Consider the following 24,247-nt stretch of genomic DNA (forward strand, 5'->3'; position numbering starts at 1 on the left):
AGGAATCGTGTCGCTATGCCTTTCCGCGGAGCTGAGACTTGGTGGTCAGTGTAATATTGGCCCACGCGCGAACTGCAGTGCTCACTGTTGAATACGAGCCATTCAAAATAGCCATAGATATGCGTACGCTGTACGGAGTATTTCAAAACACATGGCAGCCATCTCATAATGGACCCATCCTCGCGTGCTCCAAGATCGAATTGTGGACAGAGAATTCATGTCTCTCATCTGTATTGAGACCCGCCACAATCCCTTTCCATCTATCTATATTTCACGCGGCTGGATCGCGCTCATCATGGAGACACCCACGTCCACTTTTGTACTGATCGTCAGCTGCGCCGTTGTGGCAGGCGTGTCAGTCTCTTGGCTCCTCTTCAGCTTCCTCTTCCCACCGCCCTCTTCAACCTCAACCTCGTCGTTACTGTCGTCTTTCTTCTCGGCTACCGGCCCTGGAACGGCAGTCGTCATCGCAATTTTTCTTACAATGGCGATTCTCCTCATTGGATTTCCACAAAATCCGTTACCAAAACGAAAGTGAAAAAGAAAACAATAGTCACGAGACTATGCCATGGATATACTGCAGGTACAGCAGTCGACACTTGGCGGAGCCGTTCTGCGCGCCCGTCCCTATTCATTTATTATCCCATTTGTTTTACTAGTAATATTCTCGGCGTTTCTCTGGTCTATGCATAGCTTTAGTCTCCTGTGCTTGTAAGATACTTTGTCATGACTAGCTGCCCTAGATCATATCCTAGTCTCTCTTATGTTGAACTCATATTCGCCTCTCTTGCATGTGTTCTTTTACAGCTTCTTTACATTGTTACTTTTTCTTCCATCGTATTCGACTCCTAAGGCCAGCCTCGTCCCACTGCTTGGCACATGTCTTACTTTGCTCCCTTTCTCACGGAACAGCAACCACTAGTCCTGCGCCATCCCACGCCCTCGGTGAAAGGTCCTCTCGTTGTCTACCCATGTTGGCGTGCCAAAGAATGCCCTCAATAGCCCGCATACTTTGTACTCTTCAGACTTGCCAGGTTGAGTCTCGTCCTTTAGTTGTCTCCCTCGACCACGATATATTGTCCTTCCTCTTTAGCTGGACTTCCGCAGGCCTTTTGCTCTTTCCATATTCGGTCGTGTCCGTCGCTTCTTCTGTTCCTTCCACTTATTGCTGTGCGCCATACAAATACACTTGCCTGGCAATCCCCCCACGCCTTCCCATTACGGACACCTTCCGTATAACCCCATCTTGCCGTCTCGCCTTCCTTCTCATACCAGTCGCCCTTTCCTCTTCCCAAACAAAAAGGACCTGTCTGTCCATCAAGGTGTCCGTCCACGGCAAATTTCTTCACTTGATTCACTTTCATACGAACTTCTCTACGAGAGCATACGACCACCGATTGTGCCCACTCAACCCTTGTCGTTGCCCCATCGACCCTCTTTTGGCCATCTTGGCTTTTCAGGGACCTTGTCGACCATCTCCGCTTAACCTAGATATATTTCTTTTCGGCGTCTCTCTCGTTTTCTGGTCCCGTTAGCCCCGATAGTGGCTCTACAGATTTTCAGACCCTTGTGCTTATATTTTACATATTTATCGCAGATCCTCTCACTCTTTTAGGAGGGTGAACGTGCATCGTCAACAGTTGTTTTCACTTTGCATACTTATTCCGTCGGTCTGTTGTCTTGGCATTCGTCTCTTTGGATTCCTTCCCGCCTGTCCCTAGTCACCTTCTTGTCCCGACGGAACCTTTTTTGTTGGTTTTTTCTTTACATTCCTTTCCATTCATCCAGCTTCTGTACGTATATTGCTCTACCCCTCAACCAACTTGCTTCACCAGTCACAATCCCCCATACTGGCTCTGTGCCTGTGTAGCCCTGTGGCTGTGCCGTTCCTGGATTTGCAGCCGGCTCGTCCCCGTTTCCAGGATCTCGGATCGTCGTGCTCTGGTTCACCATAACGTGCCTGGTTCACAGGGCCACTTGTTTATAGTGTCTCCATCCCACATCCTCGGTGACGGTATCCTGAAGCAAACAACGTCTGACAAAACTCCCTAACCGAATCCAAAGCCTCACCAGAACAGCCATCACAATGGCGCACCACCACCACCGCCACGACCACCAACACCTCAACGAGTTTGAGTTTGACCCAAACAATGTCGACCTGACGACAGCCGATCCGAAAGATATCATCTGCTTCCTCACTGCCGGTGAGAATGAGTACGACGGTCGCCTGGGTGCCCGCATCTCGGCCCTCTTTGTGATTCTGATCACCTCGTTGCTCTGCACCCTCTTTCCCGTCGTTGCTACCCGGATCAAGCGCCTTCGCATTCCTGTCTATGTCTACCTCTTCGCTCGCTACTTCGGTGCCGGTGTCATTATCGCTACGGCGTTCATCCATCTTTTGGACCCGGCCTATGATGAGATTGGCCCTGCGTCCTGCGTCGGCATGACGGGCGGCTGGGCTGAGTATACTTGGCCGCCTTGCTTGGCTCTGATCATGGTCATGTTGACTTTCTTACTTGACTTTGGCGCTGAGTGGTTTGTCGATAAGAAGTACAACATGGGCCACGGCCATGGTGACAACATTGAGCAATCCATTACCTTGGGCGGCGACAAGCACCGTAACGAGATGACTGGCGGCGAGGACGGTAACCCAGCCCCCGTCTCGCGCCCCTCGCAATCCCACCAATTTTTGCACTCGGCCGACCAGGACGGTTCAGCCGCCCCCAACGCCGCTGTTCCTCACTCGAACTCCGCAGACGACGCTAGCAACGAGAAGCTTGACCTAGAGAAAGTTGAGTATGCCGCCGCGAGCAACGAACGTGCCTTCCACGAGCAGTTCGCCGCCTTCCTGATCCTCGAGTTCGGCGTCATCTTCCACTCCGTCATCATCGGCCTTAATCTGGGCGTCGTCGGTGACGAGTTCAAAACTCTCTACCCTGTTATCGTCTTCCACCAGGCCTTTGAGGGTCTCGGTATTGGCGCTCGGCTCAGCGCCATCCCCTTCCCTGCCCGCCCTGGCAAGTTCCTCAAGGCTCTGCCCTGGCTTCTGTGCGCGGCCTACGGCCTGACGACACCGATCGCCATTGCCGTCGGCCTCGGCGTCCGCACTACCTACAACGGCAGCTCTTTCACGGCCAATGTCGTGTCCGGTGTCCTGGACAGCATTTCGGCCGGGATCCTGATCTACACCGGTCTCGTCGAGCTGCTGGCCCGCGACTTCCTCTTCAACCCGGAGCGCTCACGCGACGGCAAGCGTGTCACGTTCATGCTGGTTAGCCTGTTCCTTGGTGTGGCTATCATGGCTCTCCTGGGCAAGTGGGCTTGAACAATCCACGCGAGACTTTGCAAGCAAACGGACATATAAGATACACACAACACAGTTTGTTTCCCAGACGCAAAACAAACAAAACATAAATAAAACGCCGCTCCAAGAGCACTCGTGGCTTGGTGCGTGTGATGCTTGGCTTTTTATGACAATTAGAACTGCACTTCCAGTTACCGAGGCACATTTTTAAAAAGCTTACCTTTTTAACCTTACTTTGATATTTCGGGTATTATTCCTATATTTTTATATTTCTTATTTCTTCACATATACCACTCGCAATTGTTGTCATTTTATATACTTCTATTGATTTATATTTAAAACATAAATACTCTTACACTATGTCAGAATTTACATGGCTTTTCAACTCCGCACCTTACAGTTGATGTTGAATTACAGTGAAAAATTAAATTATCATTTCATACTCGCAATCATGCTAGGAAACGGCGAGTATTAACTGAAGCGCAGAAGCATCAAGCCAGTACTGAAGCAATGTGCAGCTCTGTGAATTGAAGAACTGATAACAGAGCAATAGAATGTCTCGGAAAATTAATCACTTTTTGAGAAATATCATATAAAAAAATTGAAAAATTTATCAAGACGAAAATACACGAAATGAATAAGAAAGAAAGGCTATGAGGGAAAGATAACTAGGGTATTGAGCTTCCATAAAACCCCACGGGTTTACCCTTCGCCCGACCAAAAATAAAAAGGAAACGGAACTGTTAAAAAAAGGGTGAAGAAAGGACTAGGCCAAGACGATGGAAGAACTAAAGTTTTGTGATGAGAAGGGGGGAAGAAACACAAAAAGGTAGTCACCATGTGACCGTATATGCAAACCACGTTTTTTAAATCACACCATATAGCACATTGCGTATGTTAGAAGGGGACGACAACACGTCCCTGTCCCCGGCGGCCAAAACCCATTCCACAAACGAAAATTACCCAAACCAAACCAAATCAAACCCCAAAACAAGAGACGAAGCGGAACGACAAGAAGAGGCCAAGTCATACCAGAGTCTAGATGCCCCCGGTAACACCAACCGATCCATTGTTCCCTCGGTCCCAAGCTCCCGAGTTGCGCCATTCCTGCCGTGGCGGCATGTCCCCTGGATCACGCGGGTCACGCGGGTCACGTGGGTCACCGCGCTGCTGGGACTGCGACCGCGACTGAGAGGCTGCCATGGCTGGCGGCGGCTGCTGCGCTTGTGGGTGGGGGTAGAGCGGTTGATCGTCGACGTTGTCGTTGAGGTGGAGGTTGTGCTGGGACGGGAAGGGCGATACGTGGTGCAACGAGCCGTCGTCCTGGCCGCGGTTCCATTTGGTCGGCGTGCTCTGGTTGGGCGCGCTATTGTATGGCGGGATGTTCGCACCGGGGGGTGGTGGTGCATCCTGGACGGGGCGTACGCTGCGCTCGTCTTGCAGTACGGAGGGGTCTGTCTCGACGCGCCGGGCAAGGGGCCGCGTCGACGGGTCATGGCGGTTCGTGACCTCGCCCAGCTTGCCGTACGGCTGGCCGGGTCCACTTGTTATGGTGCGGTCGCCGAAGCGCTTGAGAATCTCCTTGGTCGTGATCTCGCCATTGTTGTTGAAGAGCGAAGGATCGTTCAGGACATCGACGAGCTCGTCAGGGACCTGCATGTTTTGGTTAGTGAAAATGAACAATCCATACCGTAAGATGAGCGAGGGGCGGTGCGCCTCGGCGTCTGCACGTACCAAGCACATTTCCTCAATGTAAGTGATGAGCATGGTCACCGCATCAATGGCAAACATGGGGTCGCTGTCGAGTGCCGGAGTCTTGGAGTTGACAAATAGAATGTTGGGGGCAATGACCGTCGCAATATTCCGAATGTCCATCTTGGAGCCGCTCTCGTCGTCCACCTGATGGAACGAGCCCGCCCATTTGAGGAAGAAGAACAGGACCTCCAGGCAGTCGCGGTGGCACTTGGGCAGAAGGCAGCACGTCAGATGCAAGCACCGGCGCCGCTTCGTCTCGTCGTTGATTTTTGCCGCTGCCAGCCACAGGCGGTACAGCTTGTGCGTCATCAGTGGATCGGGCAGGTCACGGAGGTAGCGCTTCAGTAAGGCGGCCACTTGGATCACCGGCTGCTGGCCGAGGCCAACGTTGTCCGAGCCTTCGCGGTCGATCCTGTCGCATAGCTCCGTGAGCTTCTTGATGTTGCCGTTTTTACGGAAAACGCCCTCGACGGACAGATCCATCTTGCGCATGGTCGATACAATGTCGTCAACAATGGCGGGGATGCGCAGCGTGCCGGGGCCGACACCGTCCGTAGAGTCCGCACCGTCGCGTTCGATGATGACTTCGATTGGCACGCCGAATATTCCCTTCTTCTTGACGTTCTTCTTGTTGTCGTTCTTGAAGGCCTTGCCGAACTTGTTCCAGAACGTGGCGGGCTTCCGGGACTCGATGAACCCCAAAAGCTCCTCGAGTGAGAACTCGGCCTCAATCATGGGGAGCATCGTCAACACGGCGAGATGCCGCACGATGAAGTATTCCAGACCCGACAGCTCCGAAAAATACTTGCGGCCCGTGAGCTTTTGGGGGCTCATCGCCCGATTCGGGCCTGGCGCCGCGCCGCCAAATCGCCCTTCGGAGATATTCCGGTCGCCCGACCCGCCCGGTTCACCTGGCTGGCCATCGCCGCTTTCGTTGGTGATTTGGCGGCCAAAGCCACCCAGGCGCTGCTCACGAGCTTGCTCGGCGGCGACAATGTGCGGAATGTCTTCCAGTGTTAGCGCGTCTTGGCGCCCGAGCATGGTATCAGCCATGGACTCGTCCATCCGATCCTCCACAATCTGCACGCCGGGGCCATTCCCACCACTTGCGCCCGCTCCAGCCGAGCCAGGTTGGGCGCTCGCATCCTCCGGGCCACCCATGACACGCGACGTCCTTGCTTTTCGAAAGCTGGACGACAGGTGCTTGTCGAGGCGGGTGCTCCGCAGGCGGCGTATGTCGTTTAGGGTGGTTTCGTAGGAAGACGGTTCGCGGTCCGGATCGCGATCGCTGATCATGGAGAGTCGGTTGTTTCGCCGTACATCGTCGTCCTTGCCGCCGCCGCCGCCTTGGGAGGACTCGTCCTGCAAGGCACGGGCCAGGGCGCCGCTACTGTGTAAAATGTCCAGCAGCCGTGCGAGAGCCACGCGAAGGAGGAAGACGTACTGCTGCAGCTTGGTCACATGCTCGAACGATACGGCCTTCTCCGCATTGGTCAAGCTTTCGCAGGAGCTGCACAGGATCTTGCCGTCGTAGGGGTTGACGTGGGCGTCCTGCAGGGTCCGCCCGAGCTCTTTGTTGCAGCGCGAGCAGTTGACACAGGCCAGATGCCAGCGCCGCTCACCGCTCTTGGCGCATTCGTCTTCGATGGGCTTTCGGCAGACCATGCACTGGTCGGAGTCGTTGACAGCAAGGCGGGAAATGCTGGCCGTGATTTGCCACAGACTATCTTCAGGCTCATTCTTCAGGGCCTCGAGGGCGCTGATATCGTCGAGGAACTGGTAGAGGCCGTCGGGTGCACCTCGGTCTTTCTCGATGCGGAGGGCGCCTTGGAGGCAGATGCGGATAAGGAGCTTCAGGTAGTGTGCGAGGCTTGTGACAAGAGACAGAAGCTCTTGGGTCACACCGAGCTTAGCAGCGGAGGTATCCTGGGATTTTGATAAGAGAGAGAAAAAGGCAACAATCTTCTTGCACAAAAGCTTGGCCTCGCGGCTGTACGAGAGGCTCTTCATGTCCAACCGTGTCATGGTCGCATCCAGGTGGTCCGCTGAGCGGAAGAGAATCTCGACGTGACTGATAAAGCGCTTCGCAACAATGACACCGTCGACGTAGGCGCCGTTGCTGACGTGTAGAAGCATGTCCGAAATGCATGCCGCCGACGACTCTTCAAAGGTCGAGAGCACACTCCAGATGCGGTAGACCTTCTCCTCCATCTTCTCCTCGTCTTCGCGAACGCGCCGGCGGCTGGCGGCCTCGTCGGTCTCGGAGAGCGGTTCGACCGGTTTTACATCTTGTGGTGCAGTGAGCCGGACGTTCCAGAATTTGTGTATCATATAGCACTCTGGATGCCAGTGCTGGTTTTGGCCATTGCGGAAGATCTCGACGAACTGCTTGAGAATGGCGGTCTGGCAGCCATTGCAGCGTTGTGCAAACTGGGACGAGTAGTGGTAGTGGCAGTAGACATGGCCATCGTGTTCGTAGTAGCTGTCCTGGGCCCCGAAGACAGTCGGACAGAGGGAGCAGGTGAAATGGTCGACGTGGTATTTGCGATCGAGTGCGGTAATATAGGATCCTCGGAGGGCGCCGCCGCAATGGTAGCAAAGTAGACCCAGCCGGCGGAAGTAGTCTGTTTCGCAGAGCGGGAATTGGGGCCCACCGTTGCCGTCATCGGCCGGGAAGAACTTGGACGCAACAATCTGGCCACAATCCTGGAGGAAATGGTTAGTCGGGTAATGAGTAGGGTAATAAAATAATCGGGAGGTGTGCCCTATTGTCAAGATCGAGGTCTTACCTTGCAACGGAAACAGTCGAGGTGAAACGTGCCGTCCAGAGCGCGAACGAACTGGCCAGTCAACTGCTCCCCACACTTTTTGCATATCCGCACTTGGCCGCTCGCTGTCCTTGAGCTTCCTTGTTGTGAATGCTTCCGCTCTCCGCTGCGCCTTGGCTCCAGCTCTCGGTCCCGTCCACGGTCCAATTCTCGGCTGCGATCGCGGTCGCGGTCGTGTGTCCGCTCACGGTCGCCTCGTTGCTGTTCCCGGTAGCTAAGTCCTGGGGAGCCTGGTGGGTGAGGATGGCCGCCCATGTGGCCGTAGCCGGCGTCCCCGTAGCCACCGTCGCCGCCGTTCTGCCATGGTTGGCCTTGGCTCCGGTTGCTGCGGTTGCTGCGGTTGCTGCGATCGCTGTGGTCACGCTCCATCTGGTAGCCGCCGCTGTTGAGGGGCGGTGGTGGCTGGAGAGGGTTATGGATGTGGTCGTCTCGTACGCTGTTGTTATCGTAGCCGGACCCCATCGTGAAGGTCGGGTGTCCTGCAACGGGTGCAGGGCTGTGTTGAAGACAGCGGGGAAAAGAAAAAAGGTTCGAACTGGCCGTCGGTATGGCCACTCGTTGTTCGCCGGCCTCGTCTTCGCAGTCGTTATCGGTGTTTTGTTTTCGTGGTCTCTTCGTTTCTTCCGAGTTTTGGCGGGTCCTCCTGGCTCCGGCGTATTTTTGCACCAGGACAGGGTGCGCGCCCGCGACAAGTTGCCCGCCTGCAAATGAACGGTGGAGGCGGGGAGGGAAACGTGCCGGGCAGGCGAGCAGCAGGGCAACAGATAAAAAGGTCGAAACAGTCAAATTGCAGAGGACGATCAAATCGTCGAAACAGTCGCTCGATTGGGCAAATGGGCGACAGAGGAGGAGATACTGAGGCTGAGCTGGTCAGAGAAAAGCGGGCTTCTGGGGACGTCGGGCTGCTGTTTTCGTCCACACACGGCTGTGGCGAAGCCCAAAAGCTGATAGGCAAGGGGGAGAAGCAACAACAGAAGCAAGACGCAACGGGACGGGTGGGGAAAGAAACCGAAGGAGAGGGCAAAGCGAAGAAGACGAGCACGACGCAAACGCGGCGAGGATCAAGAATGAATAGAGATGGTGGAGGGTTATTTTTAGGCGGGGATTTTGGTAGGGTTGCTGGTGACACGGGGGTCGAGGAAAGTCGAACCTTAATTTTGGGGGACGTCTGAGGACGGGACGGGCAGAGAGAGCGCTTGTTTCGCTAGGGAGGCGTTTTTCTGACTGCACGAGAAGGTGACTGAGGTGACCAACGCAGCACCAGACGGCGTCGTCGCACGAGGACGAGACAGCTCCGGAACGAGACAGCCTTGGAAAGTCCTACGAGCGATGGGATTGGATGCGAGGTAGGTTGGACAGCGCGTCGGTAGGGAGAGAAAGACGAGGGCACACTGTCACTCGTCGGCGCCGAGATACGTATCGACGCGGTCGCATACGACGTGTACAGAATGGCGAGCGTACGTTGCGGTTTCGACGGAACGACAAAAAGGGACGTGACGGGTTCGTCGTTCGGGGTTGGAGAAGGCCAGCGGGCCAAAAACAAAGCCCCTTTAGCTCGGCAGAAAGTAGCGGCGTGGCTCGTTTTCGCGGTAGCCGGGCGTTAGTCGAGTCCCTTATTGTTGGCAGTTGGGTTGGCGTGGTGAATCGTTGGCGCGAAGAGACGTTGGAATGGGCGGTGCGGACGACCGTTGAAAATAGTAGGAAACGCAACGAAACCGACAAAAAACGTCGATGCAGCGACAAACGACGTCGTGGGCCTGCAATCCGTCTACAGGGCATGGGCAGGGCAAGAGCGAGCGGGAAAGAAGGGGGGAAGGAGGGGTGTGTGAGGTGAGAGGGGGGAGGGCAGGTACGACTGCAGGAGACAAGAGAGGAAACAGAGAAAGGGAAGGCGCGAGGCACCCCCAGTGGAGCAAGCCACAGGACTCCAGCAGAAACGACACAAGACGCCCCAGGGGAAGAGACAACGCGAGATGAAGGGCGGAGAACAGGGGCCAGGGGACCAGGACAAGCGCGAGCACCCAAAAGCGCACTGTAGCAGGCTGGCATAACGCTGTGGGACAAAAGACGGGGACCCGAAAAAGAAACGAGAAGGGGAACTCAGGGAGAGAACAGACATCCGCGGGGCACTAGTCCTGATTTTGCCTAGGTCGCCGTTTCTGGCCCGTGCGAGGCCCTTGACTTGTTCCCTCCTGCCCTGCCTGCGTGCTTTCCTTCTTGCCATTCCGTACGACATGCCAGTCGTTCTCACCTCATTCATCATTGTTCGACTCCCTGGTCCTTCCTCGCCAGCTCGCCTAGCTGCTCGCACCGTTGAACACGCTACAGACCATTGCCCCGTCATTAGAAAGGACCGTGCAGGCGATGGGGGGGGGTTTGCATTCCTTTGTACCTTGTACCTTTTCATCTGACGTTTTCATGTTCGGAAGGAAGCGACGGTTGCAGCACGGCGAACCGGCTCTTTCCATCTAATCTCTTATGCGGCTGCCATGGAAGGTGCGATGCTACGAACTTGTACTTCCCGTATGTCGTACTCCGTGTTGTATTGTGTATTAATAGAATAGTTAACGTCAAATTATCACAAAACAGTCTGCTGGGTTTCGGTATTGCCCCTTCGCCTTTGCTCTCCACCCCGCTGCTCCATGTCTGACATTCGTATCTGCTCGTTTCCCGCCCATCCGTATCCACTGAGCCACAGCCACTGGGCCCCCGCTGAGGCGATATGGAAGTGTCTGCAGCGGTGCAGCAAATGGCGCTGCGGACTGGTTCGTCGTCTGAATCCTGGTATCAAAGCCGTTTCGCGTGTTGAAGTGGCAGCTGCTCCCTACTGCACGGACTTGCTTTAGGCAGAAACCTTAAAATAACCACTGACAAGCAGCTAACATGCACAGTCCTTTTCCAGAGGAAACACTCTTTGTACTTCGCACTTCCCAGTCCACCTCAATCCACACCTCAGTTCGCCTCACTGGTCCGCGACCAGCTCCTCCTTCTCGCCTGCCTCGACCGTGCTTGGACGCTTTAACTGTCGGCGCACCAGCTTCTTCAGCCGCTTCTCAATCACCTCGCGGCCCTCGATTGTCCGCCAGATCTCGTGCGGCGCGTCCTCGACAATGTCCCAGCTCACCAGCGTGTGCGTCAGCTTGCTGAGGTCCTTTTGCTTGTCCTCCCAGGCCTTGTCGCGCTTGATCTGAACCCCCGACGAGACGAGGACGAGCGGCGTGTCCTGGTACTGGATGGCGCGGCTGGTGGTGGCGTCGCGCTTGGTGAGCGAGTTGGCCACGAGGCTCTCCTGGAGCTTGGCAAAGATGGCCTTGCTGCTCTGGTAGGCCGCGCGGCCCCAGACACGGTCCTCGCGGGTGCGGCCCTTGAAGAGGGCGCCGGGGATGCGATCGAGGCCGAGCGGCGAGAGGACGCCGCGCAGCCACAGACCGAAGCCGCGGCCGGAGGCGCCGACTCGCTCCAGCAGATCCTCGTGCAGCGGGTCGACCAGCAGCAGGCCCTCGATCTCGGCGCCGTGGCGCGACGAGAAAACGCGCGAGTAGATGGAGCCGATGCCGGCGCCGACCAGCACCCAGGGCCCCGTCTCGCCCGCCCGCGCCAGCGCCTCACTCAGCGCCTCGGTGGCCTGGCCGGCCGAGAACGGCGACGGCGCCGTGTCGCTCCAGCCGAGCCCGGGGCGGTCCGCGAAGCAGTAGCGGTTGATGGAACCGTTCTGGACGGCATTCTGCGCAAACTGCCACAGGCCGTTCTCGACGGGGCCCTCGCCGCCCTCAAAGAGCACGGTCGGCAGGTGCTCCTTGGACTTGGTGCCGTGGCAGTACAAGTGAATCTCGTACTTGTCGCCGTCCACCCAGTACCGGTGGCCGAGCGGCGCCAGGCCGGCGTCGACCGAGCGCAGAATCAAGGTGCAAAGCAACAGGCCCGTGACGACGCAGAGGACCAGCAGCGCAATGCTCGACACGGACACCTCAATCCACTCGAGCAACGTGCGGCGCGACTCCGGACGGCCGGTCAGGCGCTCCTCCTCTTCGCGCTTGCCCCACTGCACCGTGCGGTCGGCAACAATGGTCCACACGGCCATGGCCAGCGCCCAGGCGACACTGGTGATGCCGACCCAGCCCTCTTCGTGCCGGGTGCGCTCGACGGCGGCCGTGACGATGGTGTTGACGAACAAGAACAAGGCGACGATGCCCGTGATGACACGCACAGACTTGGACGGCGCCGCAAAGAACAGGAGGCTGACGGCGAGGCTGGTCAGCGCGACGGTGGCATAGGCGAACGCCGTAAAGGGCGAGCCGCGTGTCTGGAAGCCCGGCGGCGTGACAAAGAGCGACACCAGCAGCAAGATCCACCAGACCGAGGTGAGGAAGAGGAGGAAGCCTGTGAAATAGTGGGTGGCGCGGACGGAAAACAAATTGTAGGGCGACACGGCCGGGTCATCCGGGCTCAGGTAGCCTGCGTGGTTGCTGTCGATGCGGTTCGGCAGCAGGCGTGTCGTCTCGTCTGGCGGTGGTCCGGCAGCAGATGGCTGGTCGAGGCTGTCGCGGGAGGCCGACTCGCCGACCTCAGAGCGGCCAGCGCTCCGGCTGGAGTTGTTGTCCGCCGACTTGAAAAGCTTTTTCATCGTGTCGGTAGGCATTCAATACCTTGTTTACAGGCAACGTCCGGTAAGTTGACAAACAGGGGATGGATGCAACCAATAGAGTGAGATGATGGTTAAGAAGACTTCTAAAGAAACAAATTTCCGAAGGTATCCAAGAAACAACGGATATGGGAGAAAACAAGAAAGCGGGTCAATGCAGGTAATTAAGGGCTGGACTCTCTTCTTTTGAGTCAAAGCTCTTTCGACAAACAAAGAGAGGCGCAAGCTTGCTCCAAACTTTTGTTCCCCCGATCTCTACGATCTGCCGCCATCGGTCGATGACGTAGGCGACCATTGGCAGTCAGGAGACCTGTAAAATGCTGGAGCAGACCGCTGGTCATTAGCTAGTGGCGCTATAAAATTGGTGCGCATTAGAGCAGACCAGCCCTGTACTGCTCCATCAGTCCATACAGAAAGTAAATGGCCCATCTGGAAATGGGAAAGTGCCCAGCTGGCATACTTTTCTTTGACTGCCAGCTCTCGTGAAGGCTGCTCATTCCATTCGATGCAAATGGGCTCTGCTGCTCGAAAAGCATGCCAATGTCGGGTCGTGGCGAAATTGTACGAGAGAGATCGACAGAGGCATGAGACCCGCCTGTAATACAGGGCTCTTTAGGCCTTTCGCACGCTATGGCACGGAACATAGTGGTGATTCAATTCTGCTAGCTTATAGGCGGATATTTGCCATGGTCATGGCTGGGTTTCGCACGATTCTGAATACACGATGCCAAATCGTAAGGCTACGATGAAGAAAATATAGATTGTGCAGATAAATATGTCAAAACATAAACGCCTTTTGTACGCCAGTATGCCGTTTTCGATCCTCATCTCCTTCCACGTCTCCAAGCTCATGGCGGACAGCTGAGAGCACGTTCCTTTTTGATACCCAAACAGGGCCTCCGTCGACATTGCTCTGATAACGTATGGCCGTCTTGGGGCAGTTGTATCGTAGTATGGCCGGGACGGGACGGCAGAAGAACAAGCAGCCAAGCCGCCGACAGCCAGGCCGTCGACAGACGTCAGCCCAGAGACACACAACGACTGACGCGTGGGTATCCAATTTTGTCGTCCGAAACTGCACCCGACTGGCTGTGCTCCTCTTTCTCGCCATCGCATATTGCCAGCCTTTCCCGCTTGTATTCCCTTGCCACATTGTCTCCCGCTCAACGCTCAACCTGACGAGAACAGCGAGCTCTCGTCACGCAGGTACTCGCCGCAGTCTGCTTGCCGGAAACATACAATCGCCGTCGGCTCCACACGCCGTGCCTCGACCGTGCCGCGCGCCGTGACACCAAAGCCAATGGGGATGTCGTCCATGGTGACAACGACGATGCCCTGGTGCTCGGGACAGTCCTCGGAGTAGCGGCCGACGTGGGCCTTGAGGATGTTGCCGCCGTACAGAAACGGCATGACACCGTTGGGGCGGACCCAGATCTTGTAGCGGGCGTGCTCGGCGATGACGGGGAGGGCGGTGATGTGGAGGCGGAACTTGCCCGTCTTTGTGAATTTGCCTGGCAAGGTTAGCGGAAGGGAAGGCAACGCAGCGGCTTCTGAACGTCGACGGCGCCGGGGTCCTACCTAAGCATGTTCCGACTGATAGCAGCTTGTCGCGGGCGACCGAGGTGGCCAGGTTGGCGACCGACAGTAATACGTAGTAAACACGGTCGTGCGACAACCGGAAGACGTGGCGGTCGGCATCGGGAGAGTCGTCGATGGGCGCAATCAGGTTCTTTAGTGAGGCGCCAGTGTAGTCGGCGAGCTTCTTGAAGACCGTCTGGGTCTCTTCTTCAGTGAGAGGACGCATTGTCGCGCTGTGCGTGGGCTGGAAGAGATGATCGGGTGCTGGAAGTGCAAAATGGACCTCTACGGCAAGTTGCTTTCCTCGCCTCACCCAGAAACTTTTTCTGTAACTTTTTTTCCTTATCGCGATTTGGCTTTGCACTGTAGCGGCGCCGATAAGAAGACCCGCTTTTCTGGTGCGAGAGCCTCGTCCAGTATTTCGTAGTCCACTAGCGATAGCGGACATGCACCATCCACTATATCATCAAATTCGCACTTCAAACTGAGCGAGTTACCTTCAACATCTGGCCCTAGATGATGTACGACATGGTCTGTAGGTCAGCTCGTATATATGCTCTCTTCTTATATGTCAAAAATAAGCCGAAATACAGTCAAAATGTCTCTCAGAGCATCGCTAAATGAACCGCCTAATATGCCCAAAAATAAACAAAGCACGATACAAGGCATATTGCCTCGACATCAGTCAGCCATCAACATCGTCGATGCCGGCACCGTAGACATGCGCTCTGCCGTCAGCTTTAGGGATACCCGCAGCAGCTCGTTGGCCACCTCTGGGTCGTCCTTCTGCAGCTGCTGCCAGGCCGTCCGCTCGAGCACCCATACCACGCAGTCGAGGTCCGCATACACCGTCGCCGTGCGCCTCGTATCCGAGAAGAAGGGCAGCTCGCCGCACGTCGTGCCCGCGACAATGCTCTCGTGGTAGAACTGGCCGTGCGGCAGGTCGTATTCGGCCCGCACGATACCCTGTTCCAGCAGATAAAAGCCCTCGGCAGGTGCGCCGGCTTGGAAGAGCATCTGGCCCGCAGCAAACTCTTGCCGTTCAAAGTAGCGCGTGGCACGGAACCAAAAGTCCTCGTTCTTGTCGCTAATGTTCTGGAACACCTGCAGCATCAGCCGCAAGGGTTCGGCAAAGTTGTGCCACCTGGACTGGCGGCGGTCTTCCAAGCGGTTGATCGACTCCCGGGCGGCGGTCCGAAGAAGGTTATGCCGTGGCGAGCTGGCAAGCATGTCGACTGCAGGCCCCGACCCACTTCCTGTGCCGCTACCACCGGCTGGAGGATGCAGGTACGAGTTGACCGCCGGTGTGGCCGTCGCTTTCGATACTGCCTTTGAAGCGACGGCTGCACTTGCATCGCCAGCCGTCGACGCCTTGGCAATCTCGCTGGCCTCGGCCTCTTGGCTGGCATAGAGCGTCTTCAGCAGCTCGTTCTCGCACAGCTCAAGAGCCGAGTTGATGTCCGGCAAAAAAGCGACCTCGATACCGTCTTCACCGACACCCACCGCGCGCAGGTCATGGCCCAGAGCACGGTCCGCATCGACGCCACTCAGGACCAGATGGATCCCCTTCCCAGTCAGAAGGCGGCTGATTGTGTTAAAGGCCTCTCCCGCCGAGTAGTCCAGCCCCGTCACCTGGCGCAGGTCAAGAATCAGGTAGCGGATCGGCCGCTGGATAAACGCCTCGTCGGCAATCAGGTCGCGGATTTTCTGCTCCACACTCACAATCGTGCCAAAGAACAGGTAGCCGGCCACCTTGATAATGCAGATCTGCCGTCCCACCTGGCGCAGGTAGTGGTGCTGCGCGTGGTTGCGGCGCACTGTCGAGGTGACAATATCACCGGCGTACATGGCACGGACGGCCGAGACCTGCGACGTCTGGAAAATCAGAGACACAAACGCCAGCAAGATTCCGACGCCGATGCCCACGACAAAGTCATAGACACCCATAATCAAGACAATGACAATGACCTGCCAGAACGAGTCAGCCGCTGTTATACTTTGTGAAGTGTCTGTTCTGTGAAGTGTCTGTCTTACCGTTATATACTCGAGGGGCTTGAGCTTCTTGCGCGGCTGCCAGACAGCTTCGACGAGAAGCTCGAATCCAAGGTCAAAAATCAAGCATCCGACCATCATCACGGGGATAAAGCCAATGGTCTTGGGCCCAATCAGCATCACGCCGAACGTGAGAGCAGCCAGCTCAAAGCCTGCCAGACGGCTATCGCCGCCCGACCGCATGAAGAAGAGCGTGTTGGCATACACTAGGTAGTTCTGAATGCTACCCACACAGCCGGACAAAAAGTTGGAATAGCCGTGTAACTTCAGTTCGTGGTTCAGGTCGGCGTGGTCTTCGCCCGTGTTGAGTGCCAGGGCGGGCACGTTGATCGGGACGTGCAAGATGCCAAAAAAGGTCAAGGCAAACATGGCCGGAATACACTGGGCAATGGCTCCCCAGTGAACCTCATTAAATTCTAGAAAAACAACGTTAGCCGGGGTTATAATAGCGTTCGTGGCTGTAGCGTCGTAACGTACTGTATAATGTGTAGAAATACCACCACGGCTCGCCGGCTGGCGGGCCTTGGAACACCCAGCCATGGTCACGAAGATCCGATGGCGACGCGGAGCTACCGATCAGTGCAATCAGATAGAAGATGAAGGGAATCGTGATGATGTAGAGGGGAAGAAAGTATTTGTTGGTGATGTGCTTCTGTCCATAGAAGAGGACAATCGCGAGAGTCAAGGGAATGACCCATAGTGGCACAGTGTCGGGCTGTATCAGCTTCTGGAGCGTGTCGAGGTTGTACTCGAGGCTGCCCTCAATGCGTGCCGTCACTTCAAACCCGGTCGCAATCAAAAACCAGCCCACGCCACCAATGCAGCCGATGAGGATATGTCGTGGGATGAAGCCCACAATGTAGCCGAACTCGAAATGACCCATAAGGTAGAACACAGTACCTGTCACCATGGCACTGAGGGCGTACGATGTGATGGTCGTAGCAATGACAGCGTCGGGATGCTCTTCGCCCACCATGTCCGTGATAGTCAAGGCCATGCTATGGAAGAAGGGCACGACTTCGATCAACTCCGAACCAATGCCGCCTCTGAAGATACTCCCGCTCGAAAAGACAATCTGCGACACAATGGTACTAACATAAAAGATGGAGATGCCAGCCGCACCCAGGTGTGCGAATATAGGACTTCCTAGCGGGAACAATATCATGCCTAGAAAGAAAAGGAGGTCAGCAGCTACATTCGCAGCAAATGTGTTAATAAAACGCTCAAATATAACTCACCATATGAGAGTGCATCCAGAATATTAAGAAGCAAGCCGACGACGACAGCCGGGAGGCACGCGATGGGCGCGACAACCACGTTTTGCCACAGGCGTCTGCGGTCCCACCACTTGAGGTTCTTAACATTCCGGTAGGTTTTCTTGAATTTGTCCCGGACCACGATCGTCGGGTTATGTGTAGGTCCGTCTTGGCGCCGGTCGAAGATACCCAGAATCCGCCTCCGCATCGTGTTCATCTGTCCCTCCAAATCGTAGCTTGCGTGGCCAACAGACCCATTCGGAGCACTCGAGCTTCCCAAGAGGAGTGTTGACTCCGTGGGCACATGTGACGCGAAGTTTGTTCCGTTGACATGCCCGCCGGCAGCCGACGAGGACAGCCGACCCTGCTGGCGCTGCGAACCAGGCCGAAGCTCGTCGCCATCCTCTTCTGCGTCCGAAAAGACAGCGTAGCTGTCGCTCCTCTCACGCCCAAGGGCACCCCGTAGTTGGTAGATGCGCCCACGGTATGCGTATGCGTCATTGCGGGATTGTGTCTGTTCGCCCTGGTCTTGTTGTTGTTGCTGGTTGTTGCTAGTCGAGGCAAAGGGGCCTCCGCCGGGCGTATGTGGGGGCGAGCGCCGCAACGCTCTTGTCAACAAGGAGGGGCTCTCGCCAAAGGCAGCGGTGTCGTCGGATTCCTCGTCTAACGAGGGTGACGGTTCCGGTTCCGACGTTTCCTCAATAGGCTCAGGGTCCCGATTAGCGCCGCTCGTGTTGGCAGCTGTTGGAGAGTCAAGGTCATCAGCTTCCACGTCCGAGGAGACGGTGGTTCGGAAGGAGAGTGAGCGGTTGCGATCGAGGATAGAAGAGTTTTGGCGCTCGGTCTTGTCGGCAAGCTGGTAAGTGGCAAGCTCAGCCGTGTCTTCGCGTACAGATCGTGCTTGCAGCTGGCTACTGACGGGAGCTAGAAAAGGGCGACAGAAGCGTTAGCAGGTGCTTTCACATGACAAGGCAGCGCAGATCTCGTACAGGTGCTCCTACCCAAGTCCCGCTGTGCAGGGTTGATAAAGGAGCGAATGGGCTCCCTGTGACTCGTCGAAGCTACAGACGACGAGAGCTGGTGCTGGCTCTGGTGATGACGACCGTCCTGGCTGTGGAAAGGTTCCCGGGGCGCGACCACGGAGCTGATAGAGCGAAGCCGGCCGCGGCTGTCATGACTGCTGGCGCTGTCCTCTGAGGCCACGGACTCAGCTCGCCGACGGCCCCAAGCCGTAAAGGCAAACCCAGCCGGAGGTGTCGAGGACATGGTGGCGGAGAGGGGGAAAGACGATGCGCGCTGGCGTCACTTATTTCGGTTTGTCGTGTGACGTCTATCGTCGACCTTTGCCCACAAATGAGCTGCACACCGGTTTATGGCAACAGCATAGTGGGAAAAGCAGTTTAAAACAAAAGAAGAAAAGATGCAGAGGACAATTGAGTCGGGAGAGGATTGATCGGGTTCCCAGAAATGTGAGGTCGCCGGTCTCGTTCGAATCCGGGGCAGCTAAATTAACGACGACAGAAAAAAGTGGCGTCAATGAAGTAGGCGACTTTAGTCTGTTGATAACGGACAGCCAAAAGCTGCCAGGGTGCCAAGGTGATTTTTCAAGGAGCCGACCAAAAAGTACGACGTGCACAAGCAGCCAAGACACGCGTAAAGAAGTGCAAACGACGGCCTTGCAGAGAGATTGTTGGATGCGTGATGACGACACAACTTCTCGACCATCAATTGTGCAGAATAAAATCTGACGACCAACAGAGCCCTGCGCACAAGATGCAAATGGCCAAAGCCTTCTCTACCAACACGCTACAGAAGCTAGGTGACTAGGGTAGCTTCTGCTGCGGCCAAGGATCGACGATGGTGTCGAGGCGAGATCAGGGTGAAGAGGGGCAGAGGAGCAAAGAAAAGTGGGCAGTGAGTGAGGAGAGGGCTTTAACTTGGGCGACGGGACTAGCGAGCAACTGGAGCTGCCGTGATGGGGTTTTTCATGTTTTATGCTCCGTCCCTCTTTCCCTCACCTGGATTCCGTTATCTATCACTCAAGCTAGCGCTTTCCCTTTGGTAATGCCCCTTATGAACAGAAACTTGCAATGCATTGGGCATCTTCCCGAGGAAGGGACTACTCGCATGCCTTAAAGCACGCCCAGGAAGCTGCGAATGGCTGCGCGATCAACACGTGCAAGAACATCGGCAGGAGACGCTGCCTTACGTTTCATTGAAAACAGCAGGAGCGATAGTGCAACTGCTGTCGCCATTATAATTGACTGATTTGTCGTCAACACAACGACGGAAGGCGCGAATTGGCGAGGACACGCACAATAGCAACAGCAATGGTCTAGATCGCGGGACAAAAGAGGAAAGAAGAGGTCGGTTTTTGGCTGCAGGACCAAGAAAAAGTGGACATCGTGCAATGTCTTGCAGTACAGTGTGAAAGGCTGCAGGTCATACGCTTCAGAATGGCTTTATCCCATCACAATTGCGTCTTCTGTGCGACTGATGGTTCAAAGATGAGGACGCTACAATCAGTCTGAAGTGTAATGGTCTGTACCCCATACAGAATAAAGTATATATTGTGTATTCTATTTGCGACTTTTCCGCGCTCAATTGCGTCTACAGACTCTTTGTCCATGTCCCGTCTTGAACTCACTCTTTTCCAGCCAGATGATACGCTTGATGTGCACTGTACAAAGTAGAATGCACAGTCCAGGCGAGGCTGTCTGCAGGCTCTTTTCAGTGCCGCAGGAGCTTCAACGATGTGAAAACTTCATTGGCCATGTGGGCATGCAAAAACGGGCCATGCAGGCGCCGGGGACTGCAGCTGTTTGTCACACCAGCTGTCACACCCAGACCGTTGCATTGTCTTAAAAATTTCAACGGCGAGTACCACATCGAGATGCGGGCTGCCGTATGCGATGGCCTCGTGGTCTGAACAGACTTTTCTGTGGACGGCCGGGCATGGAATGTGTTGCATGTGTGTACTAATATGATTGTATAATGGAATACACACGCAGGTGCACATATCTGGCTATTCTATGCTATATAACCCCGTAAATAGACATCTGCAGCCCCCCACGGAGTCGAACCCGTGAAGGAGGGGCCTCGGATGACCATTTCGCAGTGCTTCAACTTCAGTCGGTCCCAGTCGTTCTGCAGGAAAGGACCTGCATGTCTGTTCTTTCGTCGGAGGATTGGATCTCCTTTGCGGCTAAGAACCAACAAATGAACCTGTCGTGGTATCGAGCCTGTCCTCGCATGTTGTTCTGCTCGCACATCGTGACATATTTACACTTGTCGATAGCGTCTTGCCGAGTGCTTCTTCTCGCTGAGTGGCCTGCCGGTCGCAACGATGTGCACTGTCTCGCGACACAATGCTTCCGTTCTCGGCGCGATGCGAAGTACGTGAACACGGTCTGTGGTTTGCTTTCGTTGCCATTGCTGTCCTGCCAGTGCGTTATTTGTTTGTCATCGACGAGGCGCTATTCTGTTGCATCAATGGCATAGCAGAATAGCAAATGTTGCCAAACACCAATGAATTCACAAACGCGTACGACTTTGGTAATGTGCCGCCCGGAGCAGTTCCAGCCAGCGGCAATCGAGAGACGAGCTGCTCATCCCAGTTTCTGAAGGTATCCCTGGGCAATCAGCCGCTCGACATCGCCCTGGCGAACGTAAAACTGGCTGTTGCGGCTCAGTGTGATGGATCTGTGGAGAGTTAGAAAAGCGGACGCGGAAGGCCAATTCCACTACAGCATCAAAGACAACCTACCCGTATTCTGTCTGGATCTCGCCCGCGTCTTTGAGGACGCGCACATCGATAAACAAGTCCCGTGGCGGCTCCAGGCTACCGGTCAAATCGATGTCTGTCCACTGGCCCTTGTACGCCGCCAGCAGGTCCGAGTACTGGCGCACATAGTCTTCCTCCTGCGGGCTCAGGCTGCTGCTGGTGTTGCTCGCCTCGGACGAGAGGCCGTTGTCGCCCGCGCCACCAGCACCACCAGATCCCCCACCCGCTCTGTAGCCTGCGCCGCCGCCGCCGCCCGCTCCAGCACTGCCGCTGGCGTCGCGCACCTGCTGCACCGACAAGTCGACCACGTCGGAGCCCTTCCACACGAGCTCCTCGAGCTTGTCGGTGCGTGTCCGGTGGTAAGCGAGGAGACAGCGTTTGTTGCGGCGCATGGCCAAATGGTCAACGAGCAGCGCGCAGGCCGTGGCCTGTTCGACGGACGGGTCGAAGTTGCCCTGGAACGGTTCCAGGAGTTGGGCAACATCCTTGTCAAGGTCGCGGACTTCACGCGTCACAGCGCGGACGATCTCGGTCTGGTAGGGCGGCAGGTGCGCCAGGTTCTGTGTCCGTTTGGCATGTTGGACCTGGAGGCATAAAGTCAGCACGGTACAGAATGCCACAGCAAAATAAAAAGGACTTGCAGAGACAACGACGACAAACGCACCAGCTTGTTACCCAGGTCTCCGTACATGGCTGTGGCGAACAAAAAAGCGAATTGGGACAGAAGCAGACAACAAATCGAAGTGAAAAAGGCCAACGCCGGCGAACATGTGCTGTTCTTGGGGCGTGGAGCGGCGTACGTGTCGCGAAGTATGATGTATGGCTGACGTTGGACGATGTTGACATGCAGTCAGTTAGCAGTAAGTAGCTCGAGACGTCAAAGTCGCGTCGCGGCCAGGCGCGAACAGCCAATTACGCTACCACTAATCCAGCACCAAGTCCGGTCCCACAGCAGGCTCAAATGCGCCAACCCGAACGTACCCCACCATGCCATTGGCATCCCGCCTTCTCCAAAATCTCTTCCTGGGCGGTGCCTGACCTCAGCGGCGACAGCATATCGCCATGTCACATTTCACACGTCACCAGCCATGCAGCACGTTGGTAGGGGATCCAAAATGGTCGTCTCCTTGTCTATGCATTTTTTAAATCTTTTTTGCGTATATAGGGGGGCGTGCAATGTTTTCGTCTCATCCCATACGTTTCGACATGTCAAACGTCTCTCATGTTTTTTTTGCTTGTTCCCAGGATTATTCCCAGGATCATGTCATGTCCATGTGGTCATCCATCCAAGCTCGCTTACAACACCCTCACATATCAGCAAGTAGACAAAGTCGTCAAAAAAATGACGCTTCTTACAGCTTCTGCATGGCAACAACGTCGGACGACTGGACGTAGTCCTCGAACTCGGCAATCTTGTCCTGGAGATCGTCCAGGGAGACCTTCTCGTCCTCGACGACCAGGGTGATCTGCAGCTTCTTGATGCCGAAGCCGACAGCGACCAGCTTGGACAGACCCCAGACGAGGCCGTCCTGGTCGATGCTGCGGACAGACTCCTCCAGAGCCTTCATGTCGGTCTCGTCGTCTGGTGTTGTTGTTAGTATGCAGGCAAGAGGCAAGTACGAGACACGTACTCAAGTACTCAATAGTAAAAACGTAGAGCAGAGACTCACCCCACGGCTTGACATCCAGCGTCACAACCGACTTGGCCGCCGGCTTGACCTTGCCCTCCTTCTTCTTGCGGTACTCGGCGAGACGCTCTTCCCGGATACGGGCAGCCTCGGCGTCCTCCTCCTCGTCGTCGCTGCCGAACAGGTCGACATCGTCGTCGTCCTCCTCAGCCGCCGGGGCCTTGGCAGGGTTGATGGTGACCTCGGCGACCTCGGGGCCGTAGGCGGTGTAGGGCTTGGAGGCGTCACCGGACAGGGTCGCGAACTCGTCCTCGTATGTGGCGATGTGCTTGTACCACCGCGCAGCGTTGGGGTACTTGTCAGCCGCCGGGGCCGACTTCAGGGCCTTGAAGACAACAACATCGGCCTGGGTGGCATTGTGGCTGTTGGGAAACGTTAGCAAGCGTCCACAGAGACACGAGCAAAGTGACAGATGCCCCGGAGGGAAAGGCCCTAAAAACAATAAAAAACCAAAAACGTAACAAAACATAAAAGATCAGAGACGCAACTGCGTTGCAATAGATAGGTCGTCATTTACAGGTCTTGAGTCTGCTCGGAAACACGGACCAATTGTTCTCATCATAAGGTGTTTTGCAAGGGGAATTCGTCTTGTCCGAGGACAACAGCGAGAGCGCAAGCAAGGCAAAAGACGGAGAGTTGCAACTTACTCAACAATGTACGACCGGGTGGTCAGGTAGCTGTTCAGAACTGCGAATTGTCGGTCAGCGTTGGACAGCCCAGGCCGCCGGCAGACGAGCCGCGCAGCGCATGAGTGAAGCAACGAGCGAGAAAGCAGAGAAGAAAGAATAGAGCAGAGGCGAAGAGACAGAAGCAAAAAGAACAAAAAAACGAGTCGAATCAAGAACGAAGAAAAGAAGGCCCGCGAGGCAAAACAGCGCAGAACGTACCAGCAAGGCCGGCGTCGGTGAGCAGATCCGTGAAACCCATTGTGACAGGTAGAAGCAGAGTGAAAACTTGGTCGAGAAGAGTAAGAGAAGAAGAAAAAAGACAGACAAGGAGGAATGCGAAAAGGGGGAAATTAACAGCTTGACGGAAAATTTCAAGGGGAGGTTGGCGATGGTAGGAACAGGAAAGTGCTGGTGGGGAGGTGCGGGCACTGGACGATGGGCAGTGGTGGGACGCAGGGCCTTTTTGGGACGAAATTTGATTTTTATTTTATTTTTCTGCCCGTCGCTCTTGCCTATTTCTTCGTTCGCCTGGTAGCCACGAAACGGCGCAACGTGTTTGCTCTTGGGCCGCCTCTAGACTGCTTTAAAAAAAAAAAATTAAGCGGGCCACTGTTGGCGGGGCAGGCCAGGCTGTATTGCAATACACCCTATATCGACTTACAGGGGTAAAAAACAAATCCCTGTATATGCAT

The 24,247-nt window shown here is 55.6% G+C and overlaps 10 protein-coding genes across 10 annotated transcripts; 2 read left to right on the plus strand and 8 right to left on the minus strand.

Moving 5' to 3' along the window:
- Positions 1 to 264: 264 nt before the first annotated feature.
- Positions 265 to 468, minus strand: SPSK_11018 (uncharacterized protein; the record flags this gene model as incomplete). The annotated part of the gene is made up of 1 exon (XM_016737238.1): positions 265 to 468. One exon carries the CDS (start codon positions 466 to 468, stop codon positions 265 to 267), a length of 204 nt encoding a protein of 67 aa, XP_016587437.1.
- Positions 469 to 2,086: 1,618 nt separating this feature from the next.
- On the plus strand, positions 2,087 to 3,325 carry SPSK_09353 (solute carrier family 39 (zinc transporter), member 1/2/3; the record flags this gene model as incomplete). Its single annotated transcript, XM_016735927.1, has 1 exon — positions 2,087 to 3,325. One exon carries the CDS (start codon positions 2,087 to 2,089, stop codon positions 3,323 to 3,325), a length of 1,239 nt encoding a protein of 412 aa, XP_016587438.1.
- Positions 3,326 to 4,342: 1,017 nt separating this feature from the next.
- Positions 4,343 to 8,349, minus strand: SPSK_08334 (LRG1 protein; the record flags this gene model as incomplete). The annotated part of the gene is made up of 2 exons (XM_016734934.1): positions 4,343 to 7,765; positions 7,849 to 8,349. The coding sequence occupies 2 exons, from the start codon at positions 8,347 to 8,349 to the stop codon at positions 4,343 to 4,345; spliced, it is 3,924 nt and encodes a 1,307-aa protein (XP_016587439.1).
- Positions 8,350 to 8,720: 371 nt separating this feature from the next.
- SPSK_09386 (uncharacterized protein) lies at positions 8,721 to 9,938 on the plus strand (the record flags this gene model as incomplete). The annotated part of the gene is made up of 3 exons (XM_016735959.1): positions 8,721 to 9,053; positions 9,146 to 9,708; positions 9,749 to 9,938. 3 exons carry the CDS (start codon positions 8,721 to 8,723, stop codon positions 9,936 to 9,938), a joined length of 1,086 nt encoding a protein of 361 aa, XP_016587440.1.
- A 911-nt stretch (positions 9,939 to 10,849) lies between these two features.
- SPSK_09039 (mitochondrial integral membrane protein) lies at positions 10,850 to 12,511 on the minus strand (the record flags this gene model as incomplete). The annotated part of the gene is made up of 1 exon (XM_016735620.1): positions 10,850 to 12,511. The coding sequence occupies one exon, from the start codon at positions 12,509 to 12,511 to the stop codon at positions 10,850 to 10,852; it is 1,662 nt and encodes a 553-aa protein (XP_016587441.1).
- A 389-nt stretch (positions 12,512 to 12,900) lies between these two features.
- SPSK_10150 (uncharacterized protein) lies at positions 12,901 to 13,173 on the minus strand (the record flags this gene model as incomplete). The annotated part of the gene is made up of 1 exon (XM_016736702.1): positions 12,901 to 13,173. The coding sequence occupies one exon, from the start codon at positions 13,171 to 13,173 to the stop codon at positions 12,901 to 12,903; it is 273 nt and encodes a 90-aa protein (XP_016587442.1).
- A 526-nt stretch (positions 13,174 to 13,699) lies between these two features.
- On the minus strand, positions 13,700 to 14,333 carry SPSK_09844 (60S ribosome subunit biogenesis protein NIP7; the record flags this gene model as incomplete). The annotated part of the gene is made up of 2 exons (XM_016736412.1): positions 13,700 to 14,040; positions 14,108 to 14,333. The coding sequence occupies 2 exons, from the start codon at positions 14,331 to 14,333 to the stop codon at positions 13,700 to 13,702; spliced, it is 567 nt and encodes a 188-aa protein (XP_016587443.1).
- Positions 14,334 to 14,788: 455 nt separating this feature from the next.
- Positions 14,789 to 18,681, minus strand: SPSK_08347 (uncharacterized protein; the record flags this gene model as incomplete). The annotated part of the gene is made up of 5 exons (XM_016734947.1): positions 14,789 to 16,075; positions 16,142 to 16,575; positions 16,637 to 17,350; positions 17,398 to 18,339; positions 18,405 to 18,681. 5 exons carry the CDS (start codon positions 18,679 to 18,681, stop codon positions 14,789 to 14,791), a joined length of 3,654 nt encoding a protein of 1,217 aa, XP_016587444.1.
- A 2,342-nt stretch (positions 18,682 to 21,023) lies between these two features.
- Positions 21,024 to 21,890, minus strand: SPSK_09675 (GINS complex subunit 1; the record flags this gene model as incomplete). The annotated part of the gene is made up of 3 exons (XM_016736247.1): positions 21,024 to 21,117; positions 21,182 to 21,783; positions 21,864 to 21,890. The coding sequence occupies 3 exons, from the start codon at positions 21,888 to 21,890 to the stop codon at positions 21,024 to 21,026; spliced, it is 723 nt and encodes a 240-aa protein (XP_016587445.1).
- Positions 21,891 to 22,551: 661 nt separating this feature from the next.
- SPSK_09330 (elongation factor 1-beta) lies at positions 22,552 to 23,814 on the minus strand (the record flags this gene model as incomplete). The annotated part of the gene is made up of 4 exons (XM_016735904.1): positions 22,552 to 22,781; positions 22,831 to 23,249; positions 23,535 to 23,574; positions 23,775 to 23,814. 4 exons carry the CDS (start codon positions 23,812 to 23,814, stop codon positions 22,552 to 22,554), a joined length of 729 nt encoding a protein of 242 aa, XP_016587446.1.
- Between the last annotated feature and the right edge of the window lie 433 nt (positions 23,815 to 24,247).

This window comes from Sporothrix schenckii (genome assembly GCF_000961545.1).
Source record: "Sporothrix schenckii 1099-18 chromosome Unknown Cont44, whole genome shotgun sequence".
Classification (NCBI taxonomy): domain Eukaryota; kingdom Fungi; phylum Ascomycota; class Sordariomycetes; order Ophiostomatales; family Ophiostomataceae; genus Sporothrix; species Sporothrix schenckii.